The sequence below is a fragment of the Hyperolius riggenbachi genome, chromosome 1 (genome assembly GCF_040937935.1).
Source record: "Hyperolius riggenbachi isolate aHypRig1 chromosome 1, aHypRig1.pri, whole genome shotgun sequence".
Classification (NCBI taxonomy): Eukaryota; Metazoa; Chordata; class Amphibia; order Anura; family Hyperoliidae; genus Hyperolius; species Hyperolius riggenbachi.
This window is the reverse complement of record NC_090646.1, coordinates 406,583,182-406,603,447: the sequence shown is the minus strand read 5'-3', so window position 1 is coordinate 406,603,447 and position 20,266 is coordinate 406,583,182. Positions and strand designations below refer to the sequence as shown.

The 20,266-nt window shown below is 49.6% G+C and overlaps 1 protein-coding gene across 4 annotated transcripts in view; it reads left to right on the top strand.

The window, feature by feature from the left end:
- The window catches only part of LOC137552383 (programmed cell death 1 ligand 2-like), a 114,860-nt gene that overhangs the window by 44,780 nt on the left and 49,814 nt on the right, over positions 1-20,266 (top strand). For all 4 annotated transcript variants that reach the window (XM_068271387.1, XM_068271390.1, XM_068271388.1 and 1 more), the window contains exons 2-5: positions 62-268; positions 1,903-1,964; positions 2,385-2,747; positions 6,264-6,542. In XM_068271387.1, the coding sequence (XP_068127488.1) occupies positions 1,910-1,964; positions 2,385-2,747; positions 6,264-6,542 (697 nt within the window). In that variant the 5' untranslated portion in view covers positions 62-268; positions 1,903-1,909. The remainder of the gene's footprint in view (positions 1-61; positions 269-1,902; positions 1,965-2,384; positions 2,748-6,263; positions 6,543-20,266) is intronic.

The following is a 20,266-nucleotide window of genomic DNA, read 5'->3' as shown; positions in this document are numbered from 1 at the left end:
ACTCAGGAGAAAAAGTGAATTGCATATGGGCCTCTGTGTAAACATATACATGTTGTTACAGGTGTGGGAATTCTGCATTACAAGTTTCCTCCATCAGCATTCTGCCTTCCCTGCATATCTTGATGGCCAATGTCCCCTCTCTAAAGTCAATGGGCGCAGCACTAGAGTCTGACTGTAAGCCATGCACGTATTGAGAAGCAGAATTCAAGGAACTTTAGTTTACATATCTCCATGGTTTCTTTTGGATCTTCATATTGGGGCTTTAAAGGTGAGAAGAATTTCATACTGACTGTGCTAACCTATATACAAAAAATTGGATGTATGGATGTATGCATGTATGTGCTGCTGAGGTCCAGAGGAGCATCACCGTGCAGGTAAGTACTGATGCTACCTACAACCCCTGCCCTACCCCCCCCCCCCTAACCCCTCCCCAACTGCACACACACTTATAAGACTTCCTTATGTGAAGGTTCCTTTAAAAAAAACACCTCTTGGGTTAAAAAATAAATAAAATAAAAATCCAATGCTCAGGTCACTTTAACACAAAGTTTAACTTCAGAGATGACAATGGAGTGCACAGTGAATAAAATAAACTCTAAAAGTGGAAAGACCTTTAATGGAGTTCCAGTTCAGATGTACAATATGCATAACATCCTCCCTTCTTGCCAACAAATACTTCACTTTCTTGTTCTTGTAATTGGAGCAAGAGCTGAGAAAGCTTTATTTATCTGTGTGCTAATTAGTCACCATGCTGATGACAGATGATGACAGTTATCTGTGATAAGTGTAAAGTGTGTACTAAAGGCCTGTGCAGATGACTACCAAATACACTGTCAAAAAGCATATGTGGAAAAAAAATGAAGACACACTAAAAACGCACTAACAACGCAGACAAAAAAAAACCCTGCGACAGAAAATGCGACCTTTCACACTCTGTTATGTGTGTTATGTGTACACCCAGCCCTCTGGAATATTGTATCTCCACCTGCTGGCTTGACTGGTAAGTTTGGTATGCAGAGCATATTCTCATTTTACTGCTAAGTAGACAAGTTTACAGAGAACAGCAGGATTTAGTTATGTCATCCACTGAAGATACCTGAGCTCTGTAATGTTAGAAATTTCTATACCATAGCAATAAAAAAAACAAGATGCTTTTCTGCTTAAAAATCCTAGCAGTGAATCTAGCACAAACTTGAAGAAAACTTATGAACTCCATATAATGTGTCTCTGGTGATATATTATCCACCTCAAAGTCCTGTGCTGACCAAAATTATATTATGTTACCATAACCTTTACCATTACCATTGTTACTACTTTGTCAACCCACTGGCTTCTGTAGTGTTTATCAAAACCTATTTTTTGTAAATAGTTTGAGGGTAGGTGCACACACAACATAACATGCAAGGCTGCGTTTTATGTCATGTGCATTTTTTTTATTGTGTGCGTTTTTGCTGCGTTTGCATCTTTTACTGCAGAAGCATTTTGCGTGCGTTTTCATGTGTTTGCGATTCGCATATACAAAACGCATATGCGTGTGTATTTTACAATTGCGTTTTATACAAATAACTAGGAAGACAACAGAAAGCTGAAATACATCACAATTTTTTTTACAAAAAAGCATATAAAAACGCATGGAAAACGCATGAAAAACGATACCATTGCGTTTCCATCGACTTTCATTACGTGCGTTTTTGATGCGTTTTTGCATATTATGCACAAAACCAGCATTTTGAAAACGCACACATAGAAAATGCATATGCGGTTTTTCCTGCGGCCGATAGACTACCATTAGCGGCAAAAACGCAGCGTTTTCTGCAACGCTAGCGTTTCTGCTAAGTGTGCACCTAGCCTTAATCTACTTTTCAAACACTAACCTTCATGTTTATGCTTTTACTGTTGCAGAGGAATCATGCGGTATCTGTTAGTTTTGTTGCTTATGACTGCACACCCACATAGAATACAAGGTAAGTCAAATACTCCTATGTTTTCTTATCACAGAAATAAATGAACAGACATAGATGCAGATGCGCACGCACAATGAATGAACGCACAAACACACGTACACAGTTACACACTGACACTCAAGCACGTACACAGACAGTCAGACATACACATATACATTGTCAGACAAGCAGACAGACACACACATTCATACACAAACAGGCACACAGACATAAAAAAAGACTCAAACACATACTGTACATATACACACACTCACTCACTCACTCACTCACAGAACTACACATACACACACACACACACTACAAAAACACACACACTAAAAACACACATACACGCGCTACAAAAACACACACACTAAAAACACACACACACGCACACACGTGTATATATAAGTAAAAGTTGTTTCCGTTTCTTCCACTAAGGTTTATTTAAGGTTACTGTTCCTAAAACAACTTATACAGTGAGGTATGGGGAGACTGTGCTGATGACATGCAACTTTCCTTTTGAAAAAGATGAAGACATAAATAAGCTGATGGTCTCCTGGCAGCATCTTCAAGATGGAAACGATGCAGTTATACAAGTAGTACAATTTAAGAATGGAAAGGAAGATTGGCTTAACCAGGAAAGCACATACAGAGGAAGAGCAAGTCTGCTTTATGATGAGCTAATAAAAGGAGAGGCCACTTTGGAAATTAAGGATGTAAAACTTACGGATGCAGGGACATATCGTTGCCTAGTACAGCTTGGTGGAGCTGACTACAATAAAATAAAGCTGGAAGTCCAAGGTAAGCTGCCACATAACACATGTACACCTGCATGCGGTTATAGTGTGCATTAATTCTAAATATGTCAATGGAATAGACCTTACTTTTGCCATATATGTTACATGCTTAGAAAAGTGCAAATACTAGGAACAACAACGCTCCAATCAAAATTGCTACCAAGTATTTACTTCAGTAGAATTTCCATAAATAAAATTTGTCAACAAAAACATTAAAAAGTCTAGACTAGACTAGATAAGTCCAACTCCTCTCTGAGTGTTTTATATCAGGTTTGGCAGACCCCATATATAGTAAAACTGTGGATTCAAGCACTTTTCACACTTACTCCAGGTTACAGTTCACACCTGGGGTGCTCCACCAGGTCACACATGAGGGAGAGAACTCATTCACTAGGTGTGACCACTATTGGATTGGTCAAAGTTTGTGCTGGGCAAAGACGATATCACTGCAGCCCTCTCCTCCACACTTATCAGGGACTAGGTTGGTTGGTCAACTTGCTTCATGCAACAAGAATAAACGCTTTCCATAACACAGTATTCTAAGAGCACTAAAAATTGTATTTAATATTGCACTTACATACAGCAGTCCTCTAAAGGCTTAGAATTTAGTGGGCTTTCCCCCTTTGCCTCCTTGGCAGGCTAGATATGTTTTTTCACTCACCTTGTGGCTTGACAGGTGAGTGATGACACAAGTCCAGGGGTGTCTGACGAGGACCGGGAAGTAACAGTGTAAGCAGACAGTAGAAGGAATAAGCATGGTGGTCATCGAGCGCTTGAAGCCATTGTGTTACAAGTACAAACTCAGTAGATTAAATATACCTGAAGATGGTTTACTATATTGATTAATATGCTCTAAATATCCCTCACAATTTCTAACTCTGAAAATATTTGGACAGTTAAGTGAATCAATTACAGTTCCAGTACAGAAATAGGGAGAACATTGAACACAAACTAAACAAAAGAATAATAATGCAGTATTTTTAGCGCACATGTAATGATCCGCTCAGCTGGCTGCACAGGCAGACAGCTGTTTGACCATTCCTTGACTCTGTGGGGTGCAGGTCTCTGGATAAGAGACCTGTCTTTGCTTTGCAAGCTTCAGACCTTCTCTGCTGAGGAATTTGCATATACTGATTATGCAAATTGCCTAGTCACCTCCCTTGAAGGCTTGCAGCATAAATACCATGTGATCCCACAATCCTTTGCTGGTCATCATGGTTTGTTACTGTTGAAACACTCCTGGAGTGTCAGCCTTGCTATTGTTTGCTAAAGATTATCTTGGAGTATTCCTGGGGACTGCATTAGGCATCCCTCTGGTACAGTCAGTTTGTATTATTTGTATTCTCTGTTCTGTCTTTTGTTTGTCCTTGCGATTGCACTATCGCCAGCGGTTGGCGATGGTGAATCGTTTGGTCCAGAACCTGGATCACACTTGCTCTGGCGGAAAGAGCAGTGGATCCTGCTAAGCTCTGTTTCTGTACTTGGATCACACTTGCTCTGGCAGAAAGAGCAGTGGATCCTGCTAGCCTGTTTCTGTACTTGGATCACACTTGCTCTGGCAGAAAGAGCAGTGGATCCTACTAAGCTCTGTTTCTGTACTTGGATCACACTTGCTCTGGCGGAAAGAGCAGTGGATCCTGCTAACTCTGTTTCCCTACGTGGTTCTCACTCGCTCTGGCGGAAAGAGCAGTGGATCCTTCCTGTCCTGTCCCTGTACCTAGATCGCACTCGCTCTGGCGGAAGAGCAGTGGATCTTATCTGACCTATTCCTGTTTCTGTTCTTTTGTCTGTCTGGATCGCACTCACTCTAGCGGTAGCAGCAGTGGTTCCTTTTGAACTCTGTCTGGGAGTGTAGGCCAGAGCTGCGGTTGCTGCTGGCTGCTCCTTCTCTCTGTCTTGTCTGATACGAACGCTTGCTGTAGGCTCGATGGGGTAACCGTTAAGCAAACGTTCGCGTTCTCTGTTTCGTGTTTGTGTGGCGTTGGTTAGTAAGGGTGGCATGCTTGTCTCTGTTGCGCTTATCGTGCGGAGACCGCACCGTAAACGTGTTAGCTGTTGCGAATGAGTGCGGTGTTCGCGTTTAGCTAGCGTTTGTTATTTTCCTTCTCTTCTCATTGTTGTTTGCTGTGCCTTTGCTACTCTCGTGCTCTGTCTTGCTCAGTCTTGTGTCACTTCTGGCAATCGCCTCTCACAATTGCGTTCCTACTTTGTTTCTGCTGTTGTGTGTTCACCGTCGCGGGTTGGCGACTAGATTGGTGCACACACATACATTCTGCCCTGTGCTCATTCTCATTGGCAATCGCATCTCTTGCAATTGCGTTCTCACTTGGTTTCCACTGTTGTGTGTTCATCGTCGCAGGTTGGCAACGAGATTGGTGGACATACATACATTCCTTCTCTGTGCTTATTCAGTCTTGTGTCACTGTTAGCAATCGCCATCTCTTGCGATTGCTTTCCCACCTGACCTTCACGGTTGTGTTCATCGTTGCTGGATGGCGACTAGATTGGTGGACACACATACACCATGTCGCTGTGCTCTCTCTCTTTAAGGGCTATCTTGCCCTGCATTGCTTCCCCTCGTACAATTCCTACCTGGCATCTGTGGCTGTGCAGAGGATCTGTTCCTCTGCACTCTACGGCTCCATCTGCCGGCAGGAATTCCCCTCTACAGGTGCATTGCACCTTTTGCTGGGTTCTCTCAGATTATACGCTTGTGGAGGATTTACGCAGTGTCAGCGCGCATCCTGTGCGCTGACTACGGAAAGAATTCCACAATCGTTACAGCACAACTGCTTAATTCAAATAATTAACTGCTCAGTTTGTAGAACTATAGATCAGAAATGGTACTTCAATTGCAGAAGAATCCTATGTAGCAGTTCAGGGTAAACATCATCACCAAGCTCCAATCGGTTGTGCACTCACCACACAAAGCGATCCCAAAAGGCCTAAATGCACTCCTGTTAATCCTGCCGAGGGCTTATTTGACAATGGATTCTTCCTGAAGCGCTCATTAGCCCTTTGACGACATTCAGAAAAGCTAAACCAATCAGGGCTGGCTTAACTGAACAAGGGACGTGATTGTTCTTTGCAGACGAGTGCAGGAGAGAATGGGATGCTGGTGGTTCATTCCATTATGGCAAGTCAGCTCTTTTTTCCTTACAAAAATGCAGTAATTTAACTAGTTATCCCCCCTGAGGCAGTATATCTACACCCCGCAGGACTTCATTTAAAGTCCCAGGGGCATAGATATAAGTCTCTCGCCCCGATTGCCCACCGCGCATTCTTGTTGTTGCCCATTAGTACACTGATCAGATTTTACAAGGACCTGACAATGATGGAGAATAGGGAAATCTGTTGGCTGGACTGAATATTTGTTCCGTTTGGGTAGAGAGTTGTTCAAGAATCGCTGTTTATTAGTAGGCTGTCTGGAAGCTATAACATATGTATCTGCATAAATCTACATTTCATTCTGATATAATGCATAAAATAACTGCAACATCAATTTCATTTCTTTTTGTAGCATCATATTCAGACATTCAACAGTCTATCCAAGTGTCGCACACAGATAATGAAATCTATGTGACTTGCCACTCTCTGGGTTTTCCAAAAGCTGAGGTATTTTGGCAAATAAATGGTATCAATGTAAGTTCTACAGCAAATACTTCTCACACTCGTACTGTTGCTGGATTTTATAACACAACAAGCATCCTCAGAATAACGGATACGAACAAAAGCTACAATTGTGTGTTCTGGAACAATGCGCTCAGGGAGAGAACGGAAGCTTTAGTTCAATATTCAGGTACTTTTTGAAAGTTATTATAATATGATTTACATAGAGCTAATCCAATAGTTCCATCTAGCATATAGTGCTATACTACAAATTGATATAGGAACTAAGGCTATCTGTATGAAGTGTAGTGTAAATATTATTTTATTTTATTTACTCATTGGTCTGATCATTGAAATACAATTTCCAATTATCTCTGAAGGCCACTGTTACCAGTCAATGGTCAATTAGGTAGCAGTGACGGCACACAGGCCCGCCATCAGGGGGGGACATCCGTGACTCCCGTCACGGGCCCCGGGCCTGCAGGGGGGCCCTATCCCCGCCGTGGCCCTGGCGGGTGCCCCCAGGCCGCCGCTCAACCCCCCCTGGCCGCCGCTGCTCCCTCCCTCCATCCCTCTAGCCGTCGCCGCATCAGACCCCGATCAGGCGGCGACAATAGTGCGGGCGCTAGGACCCAGCGCCCGCACTGATATGCGGAAGTGACGTCACTTCCGCATATAGAGTGGGTGCGTCCAGCGCCCGCTCTTACTGGTCGGGTCGTCGCTGATCTTGAGGTCTGACGCTGCGCTGCTGGCAAGGTAGGGAAAGCAGTGGCGGCGGCGGCTGGGGGGGGGGGCTCCCTGTCACTCACTCACTAGCTAAAAGGGCTCCCTGTCACTCACTCACTACTTAAAGGGCCTCCCTGTCACTCACTCACTCCCTAAAGGGGCTCCCTGTCACTCACTCACTAGCTAAAAGGGCTCCCTGTCACTCACTCACTACTTAAAGGGCCTCCCTGTCACTCACTCACTCCCTAAAGGGGCTCCCTGTCACTCACTCACTAGCTAAAAGGGCTCCCTGTCACTCACTCACTACTTAAAGGGCCTCCCTGTCACTCACTCACTCCCTAAAGGGGCTCCCTGTCACTCACTCACTAGCTAAAAGGGCTCCCTGTCACTCACTCACTACTTAAAGGGCCTCCCTGTAACTCACTCACTCCCTAAAGGGGCTCCCTGTCACTCACTCACTAGCTAAAAGGGCTCCCTGTCACTCACTCACTACTTAAAGGGCCTCCCTGTCACTCACTCACTCCCTAAAGGGGCTCCCTGTCACTCACTCACTAGCTAAAGGGCCTCCCTGTCACTCACTCACTAGCTAAAGGGGCTCCCTGGCACTCACTCACTAGCTAAAGGGGCTCCCTGGCACTCACTCACTAGCTAAAGGGGCTCCCTGTCACTCACTCACTAGCTAAAGGGCCTCCCTGTCACTCACTCACTAGCTAAAGGGCCTCCCTGTCACTCACTCACTAGATAAAGGGGCTCCCTGTCACTCACTCACTCCCTAAAGGGCCTCCCTGTCACTCACTCACTAGCTAAAGGGCCTCCCTGTCACTCACTCACTAGCTAAAGGGCCTCCCTGTCACTCACTCACTAGATAAAGGGGCTCCCTGTCACTCACTCACTCCCTAAAGGGCCTCCCTGTCACTTACTCACTAGCTAAAGGGGCTCCCTGTCACTCACTCACTACTTAAAGGGCCTCCCTGTCACTCACTCACTCCCTAAAGGGGCTCCCTGTCACTCACTCACTAGCTAAAGGGGCTCCCTGTCACTCACTCACTAGCTAAAGGGGCTCCCTGTCACTCACTCACTAGCTAAAGGGCCTCCCTGTCACTCACTCACTAGCTAAAGGGCCTCCCTGTCACTCACTCACTAGCTAAAGGGGCTCCCTGTCACTCACTCACTCCCTAAAGGGCCTCCCTGTCACTTACTCACTAGCTAAAGGGGCTCCCTGTCACTCACTCACTACTTAAAGGGCCTCCCTGTCACTCAATTACTAGCTAAAGGGCCTCCCTGTCACTCACTCACTAGCTAAAAGGGCTCCCTGTCACTCACTCACTACTTAAAGGGCCTCCCTGTCACTCACTCACTCCCTAAAGGGGCTCCCTGTCACTCACTCACTAGCTAAAAGGGCTCCCTGTCACTCACTCACTACTTAAAGGGCCTCCCTGTCACTCACTCACTCCCTAAAGGGGCTCCCTGTCACTCACTCACTAGCTAAAAGGGCTCCCTGTCACTCACTCACTACTTAAAGGGCCTCCCTGTCACTCACTCACTCCCTAAAGGGGCTCCCTGTCACTCACTCACTAGCTAAAAGGGCTCCCTGTCACTCACTCACTACTTAAAGGGCCTCCCTGTCACTCACTCACTCCCTAAAGGGGCTCCCTGTCACTCACTCACTAGCTAAAAGGGCTCCCTGTCACTCACTCACTACTTAAAGGGCCTCCCTGTCACTCACTCACTCCCTAAAGGGGCTCCCTGTCACTCACTCACTAGCTAAAGGGGCTCCCTGTCACTCACTCACTAGCTAAAGGGGCTCCCTGGCACTCACTCACTAGCTAAAGGGGCTCCCTGGCACTCACTCACTAGCTAAAGGGGCTCCCTGTCACTCACTCACTAGCTAAAGGGCCTCCCTGTCACTCACTCACTAGCTAAAGGGCCTCCCTGTCACTCACTCACTAGATAAAGGGGCTCCCTGTCACTCACTCACTCCCTAAAGGGCCTCCCTGTCACTCACTCACTAGCTAAAGGGCCTCCCTGTCACTCACTCACTAGCTAAAGGGCCTCCCTGTCACTCACTCACTAGATAAAGGGGCTCCCTGTCACTCACTCACTCCCTAAAGGGCCTCCCTGTCACTTACTCACTAGCTAAAGGGGCTCCCTGTCACTCACTCATTACTTAAAGGGCCTCCCTGTCACTCAATCACTAGCTAAAGGGGCTCCCTGTCACTCACTCACTACTTAAAGGGCCTCCCTGTCACTCACTCACTCCCTAAAGGGGCTCCCTGTCACTCACTCACTAGCTAAAGGGGCTCCCTGTCACTCACTCACTAGCTAAAGGGGCTCCCTGTCACTCACTCACTAGCTAAAGGGGCTCCCTGGCACTCACTCACTGCCTAAAGGGGCTCCTTGTCACTCACTCACTAGCTAAAGGGGCTCCCTGGCACTCACTCACTACTTAAAGGGCCTCCCTGTCACTCACTCACTCCCTAAAGGGGCTCCCTGTCACTCACTCACTAGCTAAAAGGGCTCCCTGTCACTCACTCACTACTTAAAGGGCCTCCCTGTCACTCACTCACTCCCTAAAGGGGCTCCCTGTCACTCACTCACTAGCTAAAAGGGCTCCCTGTCACTCACTCACTACTTAAAGGGCCTCCCTGTCACTCACTCACTCCCTAAAGGGGCTCCCTGTCACTCACTCACTAGCTAAAGGGGCTCCCTGTCACTCACTCACTAGCTAAAGGGGCTCCCTGGCACTCACTCACTAGCTAAAGGGGCTCCCTGGCACTCACTCACTAGCTAAAGGGGCTCCCTGTCACTCACTCACTAGCTAAAGGGCCTCCCTGTCACTCACTCACTAGCTAAAGGGCCTCCCTGTCACTCACTCACTAGCTAAAGGGCCTCCCTGTCACTCACTCACTCCCTAAAGGGCCTCCCTGTCACTCACTCACTAGCTAAAGGGCCTCCCTGTCACTCACTCACTAGCTAAAGGGCCTCCCTGTCACTCACTCACTAGATAAAGGGGCTCCCTGTCACTCACTCACTCCCTAAAGGGCCTCCCTGTCACTTACTCACTAGCTAAAGGGGCTCCCTGTCACTCACTCACTACTTAAAGGGCCTCCCTGTCACTCAATCACTAGCTAAAGGGGCTCCCTGTCACTCACTCACTACTTAAAGGGCCTCCCTGTCACTCACTCACTCCCTAAAGGGGCTCCCTGTCACTCACTCACTAGCTAAAGGGGCTCCCTGTCACTCACTCACTAGCTAAAGGGGCTCCCTGGCACTCACTCACTGCCTAAAGGGGCTCCTTGTCACTCACTCACTAGCTAAAGGGGCTCCCTGGCACTCACTCACTAGCTAAAGGGGCTCCCTGTCACTCACTCACTAGCTAAAGGGCCTCCCTGTCACTCACTCACTAGCTAAAGGGCCTCCCTGTCACTCACTCACTAGCTAAAGGGGCTCCCTGTCACTCACTCACTCCCTAAAGGGCCTCCCTGTCACTTACTCACTAGCTAAAGGGGCTCCCTGTCACTCACTCACTACTTAAAGGGCCTCCCTGTCACTCAATTACTAGCTAAAGGGGCTCCCTGTCACTCACTCACTACTTAAAGGGCCTGCCTGTCACTCACTCACTCCCTAAAGGGGCTCCCTGTCACTCACTCACTAGCTAAAGGGGCTCTCTGTCACTCACTCACTAGCTAAAGGGGCTCCCTGGCACTCACTCACTGCCTAAAGGGGCTCCTTGTTACTCACTCACTAGCTAAAGGGGCTCCCTGTCACTCACTCACTCACTCACTCACTCACTCACTCACTCACTCACTCCCTAAAGGGCCTCCCTGTCACTTACTCACTAGCTAAAGGGGCTCCCTGTCACTCACTCACTACTTAAAGGGCCTCCCTGTCACTCACTCACTCCCTAAAAGGCCTCCCTGTCACTCACTCACTCCCTAAAGGGGCTCCCTGTCACTCACTCACTAGCTAAAGGGGCTCCCTGTCACTCACTCACTAGCTAAAGGGGCTCCCTGGCACTCACTCACTGCCTAAAGGGGCTCCTTGTTACTCACTCACTAGCTAAAGGGGCTCCCTGTCACTCACTCACTCACTCACTCACTCCCTAAAGGGCCTCCCTGTCACTCACTCACTAGCTAAAGGGGCTCCCTGTCACTCACTCACTAGCTAAAGGGGTTCCCTGTCACTCACTCACTCACTCACTCACTAGCTAAAGGGGCTCCGTGTCACTCACTCACTAGCTAAAGGGGCTCCCTGTCACTCACTCAATAGCTAAAGGGGCTCCCTGTCACTCACTCACTAGCTAAAGGGGCTCCCTGTCACCCACTCACTCCCTAAATGGGCTCCCTGTCACTCACTCACTCCCTAAATGGGCTCCCTGTCACTCACTCACTCACTCCCTAAAGGGGCTCCCTGTCACTCACTCACTGCCTAAATGGGCTCCCTAAAGGGGGGGGGCCCGGACTGATGATTTGTGAGGGGCCCCAAAATTTCTGCTGGCGACCCTGACGGCACAAACTGTTTGTAGGGGAACAGTTTGCAGCAAACGGCGGCAAATACCACATGAAGTTTGCATTATCCCCATACTCTAACATGGGGGCCAACACAAACTTTTAATACATTCACTGTTGCTCGCCATGAACTGTTCGCTTACAGTTTGTGCCATCACTATTAGGTAAAAGTGCACCAACACATCCATGTAATGATATAATATCATCCATATCAGTGTTCCTGAAACCTTCCTTTTGAGCAATACCAGTTCCCTGGCAGTCCTGCTAATCTCACTGGTATCAGTAGTGTCTGAATAACACACCTGAAATAAGGGTGCAGCTAATCCAGTCAGACTTTAGTCAGAAACATCTGGTCTGTATGCTTGTTCAGAGTCTATGACTAAAGGTGCCCAAACACTTGCTCGATTTCCCGCCGACAGACAGCAGATTCGATCACTGTGATCGAATCTGCTGTGAAATCGATGCGCAAATGTTGACCAATCGAATGATTTCCATCGCTCGATCGCCAGCGGGTCGGGAGTGCATTGCTAGCGATGTTCCAATGTCTGACGACCGACGCTAGTGACAATACATTACCTGTTCCACCAGCGCGTGTCCCCACGGTCCCATCTCCGCGCTGGGCTCCTGCTGGCTTCACTTAGAGCACCCTCTACTGTTTAAACTTCCCCTGACAGGAAGTAAAGTGAAGCTGAAGCCCAGAGCGGAGAAGAGACAGCGGAGACTGGGGACACGCACCGGCAGAATCAGGTAATGTATGCTGGGGGAGGTGGCAGCGACAGCTCCACAGATTGTGAATCGATTTCATAGTGAAGTCAATTCAAAATCTGTTTGCAGTGTAGGGAGCCAATAGATCCCTCTGATCAGATTCGATCACAGAGGGATCTATCTGCTGGTCGATCTGGTGCCAATCTACCAGTGTATGGCTGCCTTAAAGGGAACCAGAGACGTTGGAGGGGGGAGCTTTTATACATACCTGGGGCTTCCTCCAGCCCCATACGCACGGATCACTCCCACGCCGCCGTCCTCTGCTGCCTGGATTCGCCGGTACCGGGTCCCGTCATTGCCGCGAGTCGGCCAGTCGGCCGGCACACGCGGCCAATTGTCCGCATCACAAGGGGCTCCCTCCTTATACGTATGCATGAGGCTGCCTACTGCGCAGCCTCATGCGTACGGGTATGGAGGGAGACCCTGGGATGCGGACAATTGGACGCATCCGCCGGAAGTGACGGGACCTGGTACCGCCGATACAGGAAGCGGAGGATGGCGGCGTGGGAGCGATCCAGGCTTATGGGGCTGGAAGAAGCCCAAGGTATGTATAAAAGCTTGTTCTATTTTTTATTAACATTCCTCTCTGGTTCCCTTTAAGAGTATTTGAAACAGAGGCTCTTGTTGGGGAGGCTTATTTTCTATTTTTCTCCGGTTCTGTATGATCACAGGCCAGCAGGTACAATATTTGATATGATGTTCAGTTTACTATCATGTATATCAAGTAGAGTTGGGCCGAACCTCCGATTTTAGGTTTGCGAACCTGGTTCGCAAACTTCCGCGGAAGGTTCGGTTCGCGTTAAAGTTTGCGAACCGCAATAGACTTCAATGGGGATGCGAACTTTGAAAAAAAAAATAATTATGCTGGCCACAAAAGTGATGGAAAAGATGTTTCAAGGGGTCTAACACCTGGAGGGGGGCATGGCGGAGTGGGATACATGCCAAAAGTCCCCGGGAAAAATCTGGATTTGACGCAAAGCAGCGTTTTAAGGGCAGAAATCACATTGAATGCTAAATGACAGGCCTAAAGTGCTTTAAAACATCTTGCATGTGTATACATCAATCAGGTAGTGTAATTAAGGTACTGCTTCACACTGACACACCAAACTCACCGTGTAACGCACCGCAAACAGCTGTTTGTGTAGTGACGGCCGTGCTGGACTGGTGCGCACCATGGCGAGAGTGCAGGTTTTGGTGGCTTTACAGCCCATATGACCACAATGAAGCAACGACCTTATTATCTTTTGTGTGCCCCCCGAGACACTCATCTAGGCGCCGGTCATTGCTTCATTGTGATACGCAAGCCCCTTCACCACAGCAAGGTAATGATCACGAAGGGGAATGGGCGCATGTACATGCCTTTTCTTTTGTTGTTGCAGCTGCCCGCAGTGCAGCCAGAAAAATTAGGCAGTCATGTACACGCACCAGAAAAATTATTACAGCGGCCGCTGCTAGCAGCGGCCTAAAAAATTCAGCAATCCGCCTGGAGTCCCGGACCCTGTTGGTGGTGGCGGAGAAGATAGTCAAGCGGCCTGCAGGCAGACATGCTGTGTGGAGGGACTGGGAGCGACTTAGTCTTCTTGGGGCAGGCCAGGCAGCCAGTCACACGGCGTGCAGGCAAAGATGCTGTGTGTGCGGGGACTGACTTAGTCTTGGGGCGGGCAGTAGCCCTCCGGGATCCATGCCTCATTCATTTTGATAAAGGTGAGGTACTTAACACTTTTGTGACTTAGGCGACTTCTCTTCTCTGTGACAATGCCTCCAGCTGCGCTGAAGGTCCTTTCTGACAGGACGCTTGCGGCAGGGCAGGAGAGAAGTTGGATGGCAAATTGGGACAGCTCTGGCCACAGGTCAAGCCTGCGCACCCAGTAGTTCAAGGGTTCCTCATCGCTGTTCACAGCAGTGTCTACATCCACACTTAAGGCCAGGTAGTCGGCTACCTGCCGTTCCAGTCGTTGGTGGAGGGTGGATCCGGAAGGGCTACGGCGAGGCGTTGGACTAAAGAACGTCCGCATGTCCGACATCACCATGAGATCGCTGGAGCGTCCTGTCTTTGACTGCGTGGACACGGGAGGAGGATTAGTGGCAGTGGTACCTTGCTGGCGTTGTGCTGTCACATCACCCTTAAAGGCATTGTAAAGCATAGTTGACAGCTGGTTCTGCATGTGCTGCATCCTTTCCACCTTCCGGTGAGTTGGTAACAGGTCCGCCACTTTGTGCCTGTACCGAGGGTCTAGTAGTGTGGCCACCCAGTACAGCTCATTCCCCTTGAGGTTTTTTATACGGGGGTCCCTCAACAGGCAGGACAGCATAAAAGACGACATCTGCACAAAGTCGGATCCAGTACCCTCCATCTCCTCTTGCTCTTCCTCAGTGACGTCAGGTAAGTCAACCTCCTTCCCCCAGCCGCGAACAATACCACGGGAAGGTTGAGCAGCACAAGCCCCTTGCGACGCCTGCTGCAGTTGTTCTCCTGCCGCTGTCCCCTCCTCCTCCTCCTCCTACTCCTCCCCCAAAGAAACACCTTGCTCATCATCCTCTGAGTCTGACTCATCTTCTGCACACGACTTCTCTTCTTCCTCCTCCTCCCCCCTCTGTGCTGCCGCAGGTGTTGAGGAAACAGCTGGGTCTGATGAAAATTGGTCCCATGCCTGTTCCTGCCGTAACGGTTCCTGGTCACGCTCATTTACAGCTTCATCCGCCACTCTACGCACAGCACGCTCCAAGAAGTAAGCGTAGGGAATTAAGTCGCTGATGGTGCCCTCACTGCGGCTCACCAGGTTGGTCACCTCCTCAAACGGCCGCATGAGCCTGCATGCATTTTTCATCAATGTCCAGTTGTCGGGCCAGAACATCCCCATCTTCCCAGACTGTTTCATTCTATTGTAGTTGTAGAGGTAGTGGGTCACGGCTTTCTTCTGTTCTAGCAGGCGGGAGAACATGAGCAGGGTCGAGTTCCAGCGAGTCGGGCTATCGCAAATGAGGCGTCTCACCGGCATGTTGTTTTTGCGCTGAATTTCCGCAAAGCGTGCCATGGCTGTGTAAGACCGCCTCAAATGCCCACAGAACTTCCTGGCCTGCTTCAGGACATTCGCTAAGCCAGGGTACTTTGCCACAAATCTTTGAACCACTAGATTCATGACATGTGCCATGCAGGGTATGTGTGTCAGCTTCCCCATATGCAAAGCGGCAAGCAGATTGCTGCCGTTGTCGCACACCACGTTGCCTATCTCCAGGTGGTGCGGGGTCAGCCACTCATCCACCTGTTTCTTAAGAGCAGCCAGGAGAGCTGCTCCAGTGTGACTCTCCGCTTTGAGACAAGACATGTCTAAGATGGCGTGACACCGTCTTACCTGGCATGCAGCATAGGCCCTGCGGAGCTGGGGCTGTGTAGCTGGAGAGGAGAACTGCCACTCAGCCAAGGAGGAGGAGGACAGCGAAGAGCATGTAGCAGGAGGAGAGGAGGTGGCAGGAGGCCTGCCTGCAAGCCGTGGAGGTGTCACAATTTGGTCCGCTGCGCCCTGCTTGCCATCGTTTACCACCAGGTTCACCCAATGGGCTGTGTACGTAATGTAGCGGCCCTGCCCGTGCTTGGCAGACCAGGCATCCGTGGTCAGGTGTACCCTTGACCCAACGCTCTTCGCAAGAGATGACACCACTTGCCTCTCAACTTCACGGTGCAGTTGGGGTATGGCCTTTCTCGAAAAATAAGTGCGGCCTGGCATCTTCCACTGCGGTGTTCCGATGGCCACAAATTTACGGAAGGCCTCAGAGTCCACCAGCCGGTATGGTAACAGCTGCCGAGCTAACAGTTCCGCCACGCCAGCTGTCAGACGCCGGGCAAGGGGGTGACTGGCCGAAATTGGCTTCTTCCGCTCAAACATTTCCTTCACGGACACCTGACTGCTGCTGTGGGCAGAGGAGCAGGAACCGCTCAAGGGCAGAGGCGGAGTGGAGGAGGGTGCCTGTGAAGGTGGAAGGGAGAAAGCGGCAGAAGACGATAATGCACCTGATGGAGGAGGAAGAGGAGAAGGAGGGTGGCTTTGCTTTTGTGTGCTGCTGCTGCTTTTGCTCAGGTGGCCATCCCATTGCTGTTTGTGCCTTTTCTCCAGGTGCCTTCGTAAGGCACTTGTCCCTACGTGAGTGTTGGCCTTTCCACGGCTCAATTTTTGCTGGCAGAGCGAACAGATGGCTTTGGTCCGATCTGAGGCACACACATTAAAAAATGTCCACACCGCTGAGCCACCCTGGGATGTGGGCACTATGGGGACCTCAGCAGCTGATGCTGAAGGGCAAGTTGGCTGGCTGTACATAGGTGGCGATACATGGTGCCGGACTCTGCCACCAGCTGTTTCTGACGAAGAGCTGCCCCAGCTTCTTTCAGCAACTTCTCTCCTCCTACTACTCTCTGACTCCCCCTCTGAACTGTCCCCCTCTTCATCTCCTCTATTGGGAACATACAGAGGATCCCGATCATCGTCATCATCGTAGTCATCCTGCCCAGCTTCGCTTGACTCAGAAAAATCCAAACATGCACCATCAGTAGGTCCTTCATCCTCCTTACACGTTACATCCATAGTGTTGCCGCGTAACGCAGACATATGAGCTGGTGAAAATTAATCTGGCTGTAACAACAATGGCGGTGCATCAGTGATTTCACCACTAAATAATTCTTGCGAAGTGTCAAATGCATCGGAAGTGGTGCTAGTAGTAGCGCTGGTGGCTGAGCAAGATGAGGTGTTCTGTGTCGCTAAATACTCAACCACGTCCTGACAATCTTGGGACGTGATGGGATGTGCCTTCTTCCGAGCACTGTACTGTGGGCCAGGTCCACACGAAATTACATTTACACGACCTCGCGCAGACCTGCCGGGTGGCCTTCCTCTGGCTCTGGCACTACCTCTTCCTCTACCTGTTTTGTCCATATCGGGTATGCACGGAGTGGTATATCACACTGCGTGCACTCACGTAGGTAGGTGGGTTCACTTAACTGCACAGGTATGTGCACTGATGCGGTGGGTTCACTGAACAGAACAGGTATACAGTGGCGGGTTCACAGAACAGGTATGCAGTGGCAGGTTCACTGAACACAACAGGTATGCAGTGGCGGGTTCACTAAACAGGTATACAGTGGCGGGTCCACTGAACAGAACAGGTATGCAGTGGCGGGTTCACTGAACACAACAGGTATGCAGTGGCGGGTTCACAGAACAGGTATGCAGTGGCAGGTTCACTGAACACAACAGGTATGCAGTGGCGGGGTCACTAAACAGTACAGGTATACAGTGGCGGGTTCACTGAACACAACAGGTATGCAGTGGCGGGTTCACTGAACAGGTATACAGTGGCGGGTTCACTGAACACAACAGGTATGCAGTGGCGGGTTCACTAAACAGGTATACAGTGGCGGGTCCACTGAACAGAACAGGTATGCAGTGGCGGGTTCACTGAACACAACAGGTATGCAGTGGCGGGTTCACAGAACAGGTATGCAGTGGCAGGTTCACTGAACACAACAGGTATGCAGTGGCGGGTTCACTAAACAGTACAGGTATACAGTGGCGGGTTCACTGAACACAACAGGTATGCAGTGGCGGGTTCACTAAACAGTACAGGTATACAGTGGCGGGTTCACTGAACACAACAGGTATGCAGTGGCGGGTTCACTGAACAGGTATACAGTGGCGGGTTCACTGAACAGAACAGGTATGCAGTGGCGGGGTCACTGAACAGGTATACAGTGGCGGGTCCACTGAACAGAACAGGTATGCAGTGGCGGGTTCACTGAACACAACAGGTATGCAGTGGTGGGTTCACTGAACAGGTATGCAGTGGTGGGTTCACAGAACAGGTATGCAGTGGTGGGTTCACAGCACAGGTATGCAGTGGTGGGTTCACTGAACAGGTATACAGTGGCGGGTCCACTGAACAGAACAGGTATGCAGTGGCGGGTTCACTGAACAGAACAGGTATACAGTGGCGGGTTCACAGAACAGGTATGCAGTGGCAGGTTCACTGAACACAACAGGTATGCAGTGGCGGGGTCACTAAACAGGTATACAGTGGCGGGTCCACTGAACAGAAGAGGTATGCAGTGGCGGGTTCACTGAACACAACAGGTATGCAGTGGCGGGTTCACAGAACAGGTATGCAGTGGCAGGTTCACTGAACACAACAGGTATGCAGTGGCGGGTTCACTAAATAGTACAGGTATACAGTGGCGGGTTCACTGAACACAACAGGTATGCAGTGGTGGGTTCACTAAACAGTACAGGTATACAGTGGCGGGTTCACTGAACACAACAGGTATGCAGTGGCGGGTTCACTGAACAGGTATACAGTGGCGGGTTCACTGAACAGAACAGGTATGCAGTGGCGGGGTCACTAAACAGGTATACAGTGGCGGGTCCACTGAACAGAACAGGTATGCAGTGGCGGGTTCACTGAACACAACAGGTATGCAGTGGTGGGTTCACTGAACAGGTATGCAGTGGTGGGTTCACTGAACAGGTATGCAGTGGTGGGTTCACAGCACAGGTGTGCAGTGGTGGGTTCACTGAACAGGTATACAGTGGCGGGTCCACTGAACAGAACAGGTATGCAGTGGCGGGTTCACTGAACAGAACAGGTATACAGTGGCGGGTTCACAGAACAGGTATGCAGTGGCAGGTTCACTGAACACAACAGGTATGCAGTGGCGAGGTCACTAAACAGGTATACAGTGGCGGGTCCACTGAACAGAACAGGTATGCAGTGGCGGGTTCACTGAACACAACAGGTATGCAGTGGCGGGTTCACAGAACAGGTATGCAGTGGTGGGTTCACAGAACAGGTATGCAGTGGTGGGTTCACAGCACAGGTATGCAGTGGTGGGTTCACTGAACAGGTATGCAGTGGTGGGTTCACAGCACAGGTATGCAGTGGTGGGTTCACAGCACAGGTATGCAGTGGTGGGTTCACTGAACAGGTATGCAGTGGTGGGTTCACAGAACAGGTATGCAGTGGCAGGTTCACTGAACAGGTATGCAGTGGTGGGTTCACTGAACAGGTATGCAGTGGTGGGTTCACTGAACAGGTATGCAGTGGTGGGTTCACTGAACAGGTATGCAGTGGTGGGTTCACAGAACAGGTATGCAGTGGCAGGTTCACTAAACAGGTATGCAGTGGTGGGTTCACAGCACAGGTATGCAGTGGTGGGTTCACTGAACAGGTATGCAGTGGTGGGTTCACAGCACAGGTATGCAGTGGTGGGTTCACAGAACAGGTATGCAGTGGTGGGTTCACAGCACAGGTATGCAGTGGTGGGTTCACAGCACAGGTATGCAGTGGTGGGTTCACAGCACAGGTATGCAGTGGTGGGTTCACAGCACAGGTATGCAGTGGTGGGTTCACAGAACAGGTATGCAGCCAGACAGGAACAAGTTAAGCCTAACTAATCTTTCCCTGAGAGACAGTCTGCAGGAGCTTGCCCTACTCTCACTAACGCAGGCAGCACACGAGTGACCGTAATGGCCGCCGCTGCCTGCCTTATATAAGGGGGGGTGGGGCTCCAGGGGCTAGTGTAGCCTAATTGGCTACACTGGGCCTGCTGACTGTGATGTAGAGGGTCAAAGTTGACCCTCCATGTGCATTATGGGGCGAACCGAACTTCCGCAAAGGTTCGCCTGTGGGACGCGAACGCGAACCACTGAAGTTCACATGGAACCGTTCGCAGGCGAACCGTTCGGCCCAACTCTAATATCAAGTTGCTTTTTCTGTATATGAAAAAAAAGTTTATAAAAAGGTTTTGAAAAAACAAAACAAAGTCTAAGCAGGACAACCAGGCAATCTGCATTTTTTAAAAGTAAATAAATGTGTCAGCCTCCATATCCCTTTCAGTTCAGGGGTACTTTAATTCCCATAACACCGGAGGATG